Below are 13712 nucleotides of genomic sequence, written 5' to 3'. Positions count from 1 at the left end.
GAAAAACTCCCACGCGTCTGCCATCTCACCCTCCATGATGGCAAATACAATAGGCACAATGTTTTTGTTCCCGTCTTGTGCCACCGTAACTAAAAGTGTACCTTTATATTTTCTGTACAGGTGTGTGCCATCAACCTGCACCAATGACTTGCAGTGTTTAAATGCTATAATACACAGATAGAATCTCCAAAAAATACGATGGAGAACTCTTACACCTTAAACTTCCTCACTTTCATGATAAATCGGGAGCGTTTTTATTTGAACACGAGACCTTGGCATCTTCGTACTCATTGCTTTCAACCATACTAGCAGAGTCTGGTAAGAAACTTTCCAATCACCGAAAACTTTTGCGACCAATTTCTGCTTTGCCAACCAAACCTTACATTAACTTACAGTGTAGTTAAACCTGGATTGAACTTCTACAATAATAAACTTCACCTTTATCGATGGCTCTACTTCAACCAATGGCCTAATAGCACCTGCAATTGTGTCTGAGTCTAACTTGGCATGATCTTGTGAAATCGTTCCGATGGTGTACCTATGTTTGCCATTATATCTCCTGATCTTCCAACAACTTTTCTTTCAAATCAAGCTAGCTCGGATGAGCCAATCGCATCCTGCACCATACCCCTTGTATTTTGCATAGAATATCTGCGGTTCAGACTCATACACAGTGTAATCAACTCTTCTAGAGATAGTTTAGCTTTTGATTACAGATGTCACCGACTCTCTAGAACCAAATTCCATTCCAATACTAAACTCACAATCTTCTGCCGCAACATTGCCGTCACCTTCGACATGCGAACCACTGTTAGTCGGTCAAGGCAAATAAAAGAAATTGTAGTGGTATCTTTAATTAATAAACATAACATACCCATATTTGCATACTAAGAAAATTTCAAGGCATGCATGGCTGCGAGATCTAGAGTTTGCATAAAAGATGGAACACCAAAGGGGTGCTAGTTTACAAGTGCATCTGCTTCATTTTGGACAGCCGGATTGCCTGCCAAGTCTTCGTCATCGTTTTTGTCATCGACTTTGTAGTTGGCTTCAAACTCTTCTTTATTGTCGTTGTTATCTTCTTCCCAATTTAAATCCCTGAGCTCATCAACATTGACCTCCTCACCAACCGCATCCAGTCCCGTATGCTGTTCAAACTCAATATATAGCTCTATCATGGTTTATTGATAAATATAGAATATTTTCTGCATACATGCATTGTCAGTGATGAGAATTATTTGAAACTGTATCAGCCCACCAAATACTTGTACAAGATTTCTGTATAAAATGTTGTTCACCCACTTTGAAATGTGACTTTGTATGTTCTCACAAAGACCATTTTACAACTCTATAAAACTCATGGTGCATGGAATAGCAAAGAAAAATGGATATTCACAAATAAAAGTCACTCCTTCGTATGTGTTTGGTATAATCTGACCATTATAATATACTCACAAATTTACAATACCTTCTATAAACTCAACTTTATTTAACCCAACTTTTTTGACACTATTAATTGTCAAAAAACTCACAAGTAGGAAAGAAAGAGGAATGATGGTGAGGAACACATATGAACAAAGATGAATTGACAATGGTATTTATAGGTAAGACTCTCATTTATAATATTTTTTCTATACAAAATGCAAGCTGCGTTTTGTGTAAACACCGCGAAATAAATAAATAAATAGTCAATAAATTAATTATTATTCAAAGAAATTAGAAAATTAAATTTTTATAATTCAGAGGACTAGAAATACTAAAAATACAAATTTTGACACAAATTTTAAAGATTTTGGTCAAAAACCAGGCTAATGGGCCGAATTGGTTGGACCGGGCCCAAAGCGAGCCCAAGGCCAACCCATATAAGCCTTGCTTCGGCCTCCCTTCCCATTCATTAAAGCCACCCACGCTGAAAGAAGAGAGGAGAAGGTTAAGAACGTAACAAAAATCCTTATTCCTCCAAAAATTCAATCATCCATAACTTTCAATCCGAAGCACCAATTGATGAGCCATCAGTGGTTATGTGTTCGTCTCGGAATTCTCCTCAATTTTATCTGAACAAAGTGGTAAAAGATTTCCATTTCTTACCCAGTTCTTCCCCTCCTTAATTTTGTGAATTTTGAGTTTGGGTATTGAGAAATTGAATGATTTTGATGGTTCAGGTGAAGTCTAGGAGCGGATAATCACTGGGTTTTGTCCAATTAATCAGTGGGTAAGGTAAGAAACTGTTGAACCCTTGTGAATTATTGAACTAGTGAACCCTATAATGATTATAGTGATATTGTGTGAATTAGATTGTGTTCTTGTCGATTTGGAGTTCAATTTGGCGGTTTGGAACGAAATCCGGGTAATTAGGCTTGTGAAAGGAGAGATTCTTTAGGTGTTTCGAGCTTAGGGATAAATCAGCCAAGGTATGATTTTGGTTTCACTACAAGGGACGCGGCTCTTACCTGCGGAAAATTAGCAGCCTTCTTCCAATGCGCTGCAAATCCAGTGAGATGCTCCAGTTCTTGTTGTGGTCTGAGGGTCCGCTTCCAATAGATCCGAATTGATGGCCGTTTTCGTCCCAACCGCATCCAATAACAGGGTGGGGGTGCAGTTCTTGTTGCATTCTGGGAGTCCACTTCCAATAGATCTGAATTAGAAGCGGTTTTGGTCCCAACTGCACCCAATAACAGGGTAGGTGGGGGTGTTTCATTAAAGTACCCCAATCAAACTATTTCAGCGCCGAGAAACCTTCCTCCTTTTGGCATGAACCCTAGCAAAGCAAAGGCGTCAATCCCTGGTCTCCTTCCACCACCGTCCGTGACTCATCCCTCATTTCATTAAAGGGTCGTCCAAGTCTTCCCCCTTCTTCTGTGCACCTCCGTGACGTCGTCGGCGGTCGCCCCAACCATCCGTCCCGGTGTCGTCGTCGGTAGCCTTCCCCGTTGCCCTTGCCCTGTTCTGCGCCGATCACCCCCTATCCCCTCTCTCAGGTTCGTTCTTGTCCCCTCCCCCAATTTAATTTGAATGGTTGTCGTTAAATTAATTTTGCTACAATTTCATCCCTGTGCCATGTGAACTTTTGCTGTCAAAAGCATGTGAGGAACGATCCTCTCCCTCATATGTTCCTATTTTCTCCCCCAATGTAACATGCATATTTGATTTTTTTTCCAATTTCTAAACCCTGAGACTTGATATGTCTGTACTTAGTGCAATTTCATATTGGAATCCAGTTTTGCACTTTCGATTTGGCTTAAACTAATGTACTTCCTGCATGACTGTGTGGTTGACTAAATTAAGTAGAATCCACTTTTAGTAAGCAAGAATATTGGGTGCTTTATCAAACTCTCTATGAACTGTATGTTCTCTTATTCCTGGCTTGTTTTTCATCCATTCAATTCAGGCAAGTCTTTATTCATAATCCTGTCTGTTTTGAATACTAAATTAAGTTTGAGAGACAACGCAAAGAGTTTTTACTTGGATTCCTCAGCTTCTTGTTGAGCTTGTTTCTTGCATGATTCAGATAAACTTAGCTGCTCCCTCACTTTCTTCAAATCCTCTCTCAGATGAGAAACCTGAGATTCCAATTCAGGTATTTTGCTTGGCCTTTTCCTTTAATACCAAAAGAAAAATCATAACAAAAAATTGTACATTACATAATTCAATGAAAAAATACCAAAGGAATCAATTGAGTCTCCGACATATGTAAACAAATTTCAATCACAATTGTTGCATATACAATAATGCCATCAACCTTCACAGTTTACACGTAAATGGAATCAATAACCGGTTATTATAACAGTAAATAGGGTAGCTTATTCTATCCACTCTCCTTAAAAAGGCAATTTAATAAAACTTAGTCTAATAATATAATAAAACTGCATAACCAAAATTGTGTATGATTTTGTGTTGCAAAGGTTCCAAGTTCCGAGACATAACATATTGCTAAGGAAACAGTGTTATTAATTTGAAAGAAAGTACCTCAGGAGCATGGCTTCTAGGTGATCTTCTTTCAATGATTTTGGGGCTTCTATCTTTTGATGTTGTTCTATGCACTTGATTTAATGTTGATGCATAATCAATGTTGAACTAGAGCTTCTTGCTTCTTTTTCTTGTTGATTTATACTTCAATAATTGGAATATAGTTAAACTCAATCATCATGTTCCAAATAATTAATCCAAATAATTAATCTTGTCCTATTAATCGTTTCTGAGATTGAGATGTTCTATACTAGGCTTTAAATTCATCACTATTTTAAAGTTTGATAGAAAGTGATATATATTCAGAGAACTTTTATATATCAGTGTTTTTCTATGCCATTGGAAATAAGAGGTAAAGATTAAGATTATTACACTTGTTCATTGGGTAAAAAAGCTCACAACTTGGCTTCTCTTAGTATAACTGAATTGTCAGCTTATCTTTTTCTCTTGATTCTTTTCCAAGATTATTTTAGTCTTTGTCTTGATCAGTTACATCAAGGCATCATATGCTACATTACATATATTTAATTTTTGGTAATCTCCACTTTGTTCGTTCTTAATTCAACTATAATTAATTAACCCAATACTGGTAAGCGTGACATCTCCAACAGTAAGATGACTTGGCTAAGAAATCAAATAGCCTTTTAAATTGGTTAATTAGAGTATTAGACCCATGTTAGTTAATATGATCAAATAGGTATTTTAGTTAAACTCATTTTGGTTAATTAATTTTATATTGGTGTAGAGACTAAAATAAATTCAATTAACCAATTTGAAATACATATTTAATCATACTGAAGTCTTAATACTACACTTTAGCGTTCTATTGTCAGTACTCTGCGTTAACATCAATTGAATTATAGATGAATGGAGATTTGAGATTTATAAACTCAGGAACTAATTTGGTCATTTCCAAAAATTAAAAACTGTTTTGATAAACATTGAAAAATTTAGAGACTAAAGTTAGCGTTTTCTCATATTTACTTTGTACCATTACTATTGCAATTACTGTTATTAATTATACAAAACTTCTTTTAGCACCGTATAGATTAATTAAATTATTACTATTGGTATTAGTATTGTTATTGTGATTGTGGTTTAGTGCATAATGCATGAGTTAATTATTATTGACCGTCAACTCACATTAACAATTATAAAAGAAATTAAAGATAATTATTTTGATTTTCTTGGACAAGCACGGGTTTGTTTGATTTTTTGTGAGGATTATTGAAAAAGGAATGGAATTTTAGGTTCTTTGTTTGAATTTTCTTTATGTTTAAAGCATTTGATTCCATTCTAATATCTCTTTTCTAAGATTGAAATGTTCTATACTAGAATTTAAATTCATCACTATTTTAAAGTTCGATAGAAAGTGATATATATTCAGAGAACTTTTGTATATCAGTGTTTTTCTATGCCATTGGAAATAAGAGGCAAAAATTAAGATTATTACACTTGTTCATTGGGTAAAAAAACTCACAACTTGGCTTCTCTTAGTATAACTGAATTGTCAGCTTATCTTTTTCTCTTGATTCTTTTCCAAGATTATTTTAGTCTTTGTCTTGACCAGTTACACCAAGGCATCATATTCCTCACTAAAAAAATAATTGTTTTCCATATAATATATTATTCTGATGGAACTTTTAAACTTAATTAAGTTCTTTTTCTCCCTAAAGTTCATTTTTTAAATATTATTGATTGTCCTCCTATGCATTATTTAATTTTTCTCTAGTCCCTTTTCTTATGCTACAAAATGTGCTCCTTACACAATCTTCTTCCCTCTTAATCTATAAATTCATTATTCTTCTCATATATACTACAGTTATTATGTGATTGCTTGATGACCATATGACTTTAGCATAGGTACTTACAATTCAAAGGGGTTGAAAATTATGCATAAATGATTAGCGCGTTGACTGTGACATGCATCATATCACTGTTCACACATTAATATTTTCATGTTTCTGCTTGTTTCAGCTTGATAACATTGACTTAGACTTATCACAGTCCTTGGAGCTATATTATCCCATAACTTCACAGCTCCTACTCCAGAATCAAAGCTTCCTTTAGCTTACACTTGTTCTATTCAGGTGGGTTAAAAGATGAAACATTTAATTACTTTTTATACATTATATTTCATCATCAGGCTGCATCTAAAACTATTTAAGAAATGCTTATACATTATAAGTCTATCGAACTTTAAAATAGTGATGAATTTAAAATACTTCAATATCTGGTTCTGGAGGTACATTGAATCCAAATAGTTAATCTTGTCCCGTTAACAAAGATGGCTTATAGTTCTGCTTTGCTAACTAATTTTAATGTGAATTTTTTAAGAACTATACCAGCAAATGCTTGAACGAATGAAAGAAAGAAAGCAATTATTGGTTATAAAATTCTTGAATAATATACAGTTAATAGCTTAGAAGTTAGTTGAAGATAATTACAACCTCACAAGATGTACAAAATAATGAGTCAATCGTATTTATTCCATACTCAAATGAAGTCTTCATTTATTTTATTATATATCTTGTGTTCTTATTTGATATAATTAATGGGTCAGTCATATTTCATATAATTTCAGTTTCACAATTTTAATATATAAGAACTTCAAACTGATTCTTTAAGAATTAAATATTAAACATAAAAAGGTCAACTGAACTTGAACACCCCCTGATATATTGTAATACTATATTAATTATCATTTTATTATTTCTCAGATTAATATAATATACCTCTTTTTCTTTTTCTTTTTTAAGGAAGAAATTTTATTTTCCATTTCAAATATTTGGCATTGGACCCAGAGTTTCTTTCTTCCAGTAATTTTTTTTGAAAGTGCAGAATTATTCAATGAGTAAGAAATTTTCTTTTATTTTTCTGTTAGCTGTGTATTATCCTGGATGCTAGTAAATGTGTGTTTTATTATTCGGTTTAAGAGTTATTCTCCCATTATATATCAAGTGTTAATTATTTACTTTTTTCTCGTGGTCTAACTTTGTTTTACTATGTGTCGTCGTTCTATTTTTTCATTAAACTACATATTGATAAGAGTTGGATTTCAAAGTCGCGAGTTGGTGCAGAATATAGGAACGGTTTGACCATATTCCTAGATTTTGCATTTTTCAATGCATCATCTGATGGGATGATACGTTGTCCATGTCTGAAGTGTGGGTTCCACCTCTTACAAAATAGAGAGGATGCGTTCGATCATTTGGTGATAAACCCTTTTCCATCTAGTTACACATTTTGGATCCATCACGGTGAGAGACGTGGGGTCGAGAGCTCTTGTGATGGACAAGAAGATCAATCTGAACAAAATTTCAATGCCCCGATGCTTGATATGGTCCACGAGGTATTCAACTTCTCAGGGCTTCCCGGCCACGAAGAAGACTCAGAGAATGAACATGACGACGGCGCTATGGATGAGTTGCCTTACCTATACAATGAACCTAGTCGAGAGACCCGCAACTTTCACGACCTACTCGAAGACGGGGAGCAGGAGTTATACCCAGGATTTTCAAAGTTCTCTAAGTTGTCTTTCTTTGTGAGGCTCTATCACATAAAGTCCATGTGCGGAGTGAGAGATAAGGCCTTCGGAATAATTTGGAGTTGCTCGCGGACGCCTTTGAGCATGCCCGGATTCCATCCACTGTGCACGATGCCAAGAAATTCATAAGAAAACTAGGCCTCGCATACAAGAAGATAGATGCATGTCCAAATGACTGCATGCTATACCAGGGCAACGACCAAGAGCTGACCAAATGCAAGCAGTGTAGGAGATCGAGATGGAAGCATAAGACTAAGAAGAACTCTAGGGTGAGGATCAAGATGGTTGTTAAGAAGAATGGCAAACCACAGGCGGTGAAGATTCTTCGTTACTTCCCCCTTATTCCACGATTGCAAAGGTTATATATGTCTAGTAAGACAACCGTTGACATGTTGTGGCATAAGAGAGGTCCTAACTCTGATGGTATGTATAGGCATCCAATGGGACGCCGAGGCATGGAAGTCATTTGACATACGATATACTGACTTCTCTCGTGATCCGCGCAGTGTTTGCCTAGCATTAGCTAGCGATGGCTTTAACCCTTTTGGGAACATGAGCTCGAAGTACTCAATTTGGCCCGTGGTTCTTATCCCGTATAACATGCCGCCTTGGATTTGCATGAAACCCACTTCATTTATCCTCCCTATGATTATTGCTGGTCCTAAAATGCCTGGAAATGACATAGATGTGTACCTAGAGCCGTTGATCACCGAGTTGAAGCAATTATGGCAGGGTGTTGAAACTTATGATGCAGTCGAGAAAAAAAACCTTCAAGATGTTTGCTGCGTTGATGTGGACAATCAGTGATTTTCCAGGCCTGGGCAACTTATCTGGGTGGAACACGTACGGTGGGAGAGCCTGTCCTGCGTGCAATTTGGATGCTGAAACTAACTGGCTCACACACAGCCAGAAATGGTGTTTCATGGGTCATCGTCGCTTTCTGAATCATGACCACAAATACAGAAAAAACCGGTACTCCTTTGATGGAAAGATAGAGGATAGAGGTCCACCTATCAAAGTCTCTGGTGGAGACATTATCCGGCAGTTAGAGGGTGTGCATGTCCAACTTGGCAAGGTGCAATCGGTTACGGGGAAAAGGACACGTGGACAGCAAACTGCCGTGCAAGACGAGACTCCTTGGAAGAAGAGGAGTATATTCTTTGAGCTGCCATATTAGGAGAACAATGGATTGCGTCACAACCTTGATGTCATGCACATAGAGAAGAATGTGTGCGACAACATAGTTTTCACCATAATGAACGAGAAAGGTAAGTCTAAAGACTACATTAAAGCTCGAAGAGACCTCCAATCGATGGGAATCAAGCATGATTTGTGGCCATGGGAAGACAAAAAGTACCCATCCGCCATCTTTACTATGACCAATCCACAGAAGGAGCTCTTTCTAAGGACTATCAAGAACGTCGTCTTTCCAGATGGATACTCTAGCAACATTTTCCGCTGTGTGGACTTACGACAGTGCAAGTTGTCGGGCATGAAAAGCCACGACTGTCACATTCTAATGGAATATCTACTTCCAATCGCGTTAAGGAATGCATTGCCTGCCCCAATGTCTTCTGTCCTGGCGGATTTGTCATCCTTTTTTTGCCGATTATGCAGTAAATTCATAGACCCTCAACAACTTCCTCTCCTTCAGGATCACGTGGTTCATACTCTGTGTCGCATGGAGATGATTTTCCCTCCTTATTTCTTCACAGTGATGGTTCACTTGACAGTGCATCTGGTCGAGGAGGTGCATCTCGGTGGCCCAGTGCATTATCGGTGGATGTACCCAATTGAACGGTAATTATTAAACAAAATTATCTATTTTGCTTTTAATCAGTGCTTATGACACATGTTATATTCCCAAAGGTACCTATGCCGTCTCAAGCAGTACGTGCGTAACAGATCACAACCAGAGGGCTCAATTGCAGAGGGATACTTATCTGAGGAGATTCTCATATTCTGTTCAAGGTACTTAGATAATGTCGAGAGTAGGATTAATCGACCATTGCGTGTTGACGATCGACTGCGTGAACTCATGCCTGATGAGAGTGCAACCATGTTCCTCGAGGTTGGAAAGGCAGTCAGGGCTGCTTCTTTTTACACCCTCACACCAACTGAAAAATTCCAAGCTCACCGTCACGTATTGGTCAATTGCCTGGCTGTGGAAAAGTATCTTGAGTAAGTGCATTTGAAAGTATCGACTTCGTATGAACTTCTATAGTTGGAGAACCTGACATGACATTTTTGTGACATTTCCAGTGAGTTTAGGGTGATCATAAAAAGAAAGTTACGAAGTAGGACAAGGTCCCAGTCTCACAAAAACAGTGTTGTGCACAGAGAACTTTCCGATTGGTTCAGGCGTAAGGTGAATCCTGGTATCATTTATACATTTACATATTCAAATGATGTCATATTGTTTGTATCCCAAGATCATGAAACTTGTAATTTATCAACTGCCAGGTTCCATTGGGAAGCACCATGCACCCGAACGAATTGCAGTGGCTTGCATGTGGGCCCAATGTTCAAGTTAGCCGCTATACATCTTACAACGTAAATGGATTTAAATTCAGAACCCTCTCGAGAGAGGAAGGGTTGAAAACCCAAAATAGTGGGGTGTATGTCACTTCTGACACTAGGAGTTATGCAAGCAAGCGCGACAGTAATGTTGCTGTTGGTGGCGTCTCGTATTACGAAAAACTAGTGGACATCATTGAGTTAAATTACAGCGGTCAATTCACAGTCGTCTTGTTTAAATGTATCTGAGCAAACACCACCTCTGGCAGAGGCATAAAACAAGACTCTATGGGGCACACAGTGGTTAACTTCTCTCATCCAATTCATACCGGTGATCAGGAAGATGACGAACCGTACATTCTTGCATCCGAGGCTCACCTTGTATACTATGTGGAGGATGATGCTGATAAAGAATGGAGTGTGGTAATCCATGTGAACCCAAGGGACATGTTTGAAATGGGTGAAGACATAGGATAGTGTCAGTTCGAACTTTCTCCCCAACCGACTCTACCTGGCTTGGCTGAGTTTGACGTCGAAGGTTTGTCATTGAGACGGGACGACGATTTAGAGGAACCAACCACTGATGCCATCGATAATTGCGAAGAGGCTGCCTATGTATAGATGTCTTTAGATACTAATTTAGGACATGTGCAATATTATTCTGTGCATAGCACTGTTGAGGGTTATAAACTTGCATAATTATTAATTAGCAACGAGCATACAATAGATATTAGACCATGGAAACACTTGATGTATACTGCTCATTATTTACAATTAATCCACCTGGAGATTGTGATTTTATTATCATATTTTGTCCTGAAGTTATGTAATTTGGTAGCATGTTACTAGATTGTAATTGACGTTGTATTATGACTGACATGATCGAAGTTACCAGGGAAATTGGAAGAGATGGACCTTTTTCTTTGTGCCTCTAGAATCTTATTTTGCAAGGTGATGATTGAAGCCTCCTCGTTCTCTTCGCTAGAGCACGCAACATCATTCGCAAGAGAACCGTGGTTCAACATGTTGCCAATTCAGTCTTGGCTGAATACATTCTCAGCACACAGGCACATAGGTGATGATGTTACTATTGCGCATGGAGATATTAGGACGGTACGTTGTCATATGTCTGCTCGTAAAAAGGCTGTTTGGCTATATTTCAACCTGCCGTACTCAAGCCAGATGTTTTATTGTCTGTAACTAAAAGGCACGTTCAAAAAGGCCTAACATATTTGAAACTCTGAACATTGCAGGGATTGCTTCAATTCGCAACAAAGTACCGCAAGAAATTCGGCTTCGGGTTCGTCACTAGCACGAACCTGTTCCTTTTGCAACAAATGCTGGAGGAGGTGCAGGTAAAGTTTGGATTTTTTGTGATTTGTTTAGCCATCTAGTTGGGTACAATTGTTTAACTCAATGGTGATATGGCCAGTTGCTGACCTTTATTTTGTGAAATGAGGTACTGAATGGGTAAGTAAATAAATATATGCATGTTCCTAGAATCTTCCAATAAGCATGATTTGTACACCGAAACATGATGATGGATTTTTCAGATTATTAATTGTAGCAGTACTGTATTAGTGTGATAGTTTCTTGTTTCAGTTGGAACATTGTTAGTGCATCTTGTTAGTGCAATGAACGTGACTGAATATTATAAATACGTAGGATTCTAGCTCTTCTTGATTGTATGTAGTTGCTGACAGCCTGGTAGCTGACCTAGGAATAAGATATATACAATGGTTGTGCATTGGTTTTAACCCCAATAGCTTTTTTTAAGGAATGGATTTTACTTTGCCAACTGGCACCTGTTATTGCTCTATTTGCATTGCACACTTTTTAATTTACATGTCCATTTGGTACTTTATTTTACACAGTGTCGTTTGTTAATCTATTGAAAAGGTGGAGTATGGTATAGAATGCACTTGGCATCAGGCTTTAGTAAAGATACATGGTTCATTTTATAATTTACTTGCTGATGTAGAAGATATATTAGTAAATTTACATATTCTAAAATCAGCAAGACAGATTTCTAATTTACTCACACATTTAAGATTAGCTTATTTATACTCTTCTAAAAAATCACTCCTTTTTATTATGTACGTATTGAGGTGCAATTCTTTGAATTTCTGTAGTGAAATGTCAAGGTGATGAATTCTTATTTTGTTGTTGGAATACACTTTCTTACTTGCATAGATGCCTATCTATATGAAATGTCCATTTGAGAACACGCTTTCTTACTTTCCTTGTATGAAATGTTGCAAGATAATTTTTTTTCCTTCTCTTTTTTTTCCTATTTTATGAATGATCTGGTGTCTCTAAGATACTCCCTATAACCTTTATTCTGTTTAGTACTTTGTATGAACTCCTGTGATACCTTTCTTGGAATTTATTTTGAGGATTGTTTTATCAATCTGATTCAGGATGGCTTCATACATTATTCCTTCTTATTGTATCTTGTATTCTTTTTTTTCTTCTATCTTATATTCCCCTTCCAGATTCCAAGTGTTGACCTTAGCATGTTCATGTGTAGGTAGAATAGAACACATATACCTGATTTATATTTCTGTTTGGTCTGGATGGTTCTGAAAATGATTGTGTCTGAATGGTACTTTATTAGTTACTTAGCTACCACAATTTCCATAGGGCATGTTCTTAAGTTGACACGTGAAGCTTTAAATGTTGCTGAAGTATCTAGAAAGTGCCTCTGGTTAGTATTGTTGATGACTTCTAGCTACCAATTACTGCACATTTTCAGTTGGAACCTCTTTATATTTGTGAAGGCACGCTATCAGAATAGTCTGCAGGTTAAACTTGATATTGCATCTCGGGAGGAATTCACTCTTATAGAAAGAGGTCTTACGAAACTTTAGAAACGTAAGCCAAACCAGCAGTTTATAACATCGAGCTATTTTGTGATTTGGTTTTTGGTAAAATTTGTAAATTCTAATAACTTGGTTGCTTATGGTGTATCCGTCAGGTTTGGCTCGGGAAAAGACTCAAGAAGTACCGGAAGAGACAGGCAAGATAGTTCAAGATTCAATGTTCGAAGAAGACGTTATGCTAGATAGTTCTGATGAGGTTGTCTCTAAAGGACAACAACCTTCCATCATAACCTTTGACCTCAATAAAACTCCAGAGGAGAATGATATCTGTTGACTCAACGCTTTATTATTAGTCTGGCTTATCTTATGAAATATTGGGACTAAATTGAACAATGTGACTGTTTGTGTTTTTTCCTTTGGATATTGAATTTGATGAAGTAGCTATGAATTTGGAGGAGATTAATCTCAAATTAGTATATAATTCTTGAATTAATTTATATTGTGACTTGTTGGATTAATGGTTCGTACGAATTCAAGATTTTTATATTACCGATTTGTCATATATATACCTTTTTAAATGTAATACAAATATAAATGCACAAACCTAGGTGGTGAAACTACTTATTAAACTACATTATGTAATCATGACTATCACATGGGCAAAATGACATGAATTAATTAATAGCCATGATTTGATTAAACAATATCTATAGCTACATCCTGAATTCATAACCTAAAATATCGAAATAGTTTAATTTATCCAAATAATTTACCAATTTAGTTTACACCAAATTAATGCACTCATTAATTTATAATTAGTTATAATATTATTATAATATAACAATAAAAAATATTAGTAT

The 13712-nt window shown here is 36.6% G+C and overlaps 2 protein-coding genes and 1 long non-coding RNA gene across 3 annotated transcripts; 2 read left to right on the top strand and 1 right to left on the bottom strand.

The window, feature by feature from the left end:
• LOC110269793 lies at positions 423-1037 on the bottom strand. The gene is made up of 2 exons (XR_002358553.1): positions 875-1037; positions 423-791 (listed from the first exon to the last, which is right to left on the bottom strand). It is a non-coding gene; the product is annotated as an uncharacterized LOC110269793 (long non-coding RNA).
• Positions 7606-10507, top strand: LOC107630916. Its single transcript, XM_021117393.1, has 5 exons — positions 7606-9313; positions 9383-9694; positions 9776-9881; positions 9977-10200; positions 10300-10507. Exons 1-5 carry the CDS (start codon positions 8724-8726, stop codon positions 10505-10507), a joined length of 1440 nt encoding a protein of 479 aa, XP_020973052.1. The 5' UTR covers positions 7606-8723.
• On the top strand, positions 9890-13379 carry LOC107630917 (uric acid degradation bifunctional protein TTL-like). Its single transcript, XM_021119271.1, has 4 exons — positions 9890-11143; positions 11284-11385; positions 12811-12904; positions 13008-13379. Exons 1-3 carry the CDS (start codon positions 10940-10942, stop codon positions 12898-12900), a joined length of 396 nt encoding a protein of 131 aa, XP_020974930.1. The 5' UTR covers positions 9890-10939; the 3' UTR covers positions 12901-12904; positions 13008-13379.

This window comes from Arachis ipaensis, chromosome B03, assembly GCF_000816755.2.
Source record: "Arachis ipaensis cultivar K30076 chromosome B03, Araip1.1, whole genome shotgun sequence".
Classification (NCBI taxonomy): domain Eukaryota; kingdom Viridiplantae; phylum Streptophyta; class Magnoliopsida; order Fabales; family Fabaceae; genus Arachis; species Arachis ipaensis.
The sequence above is the reverse complement of the archived record's forward strand: the minus strand, read 5'-3'. Positions and strand labels throughout refer to the sequence as shown.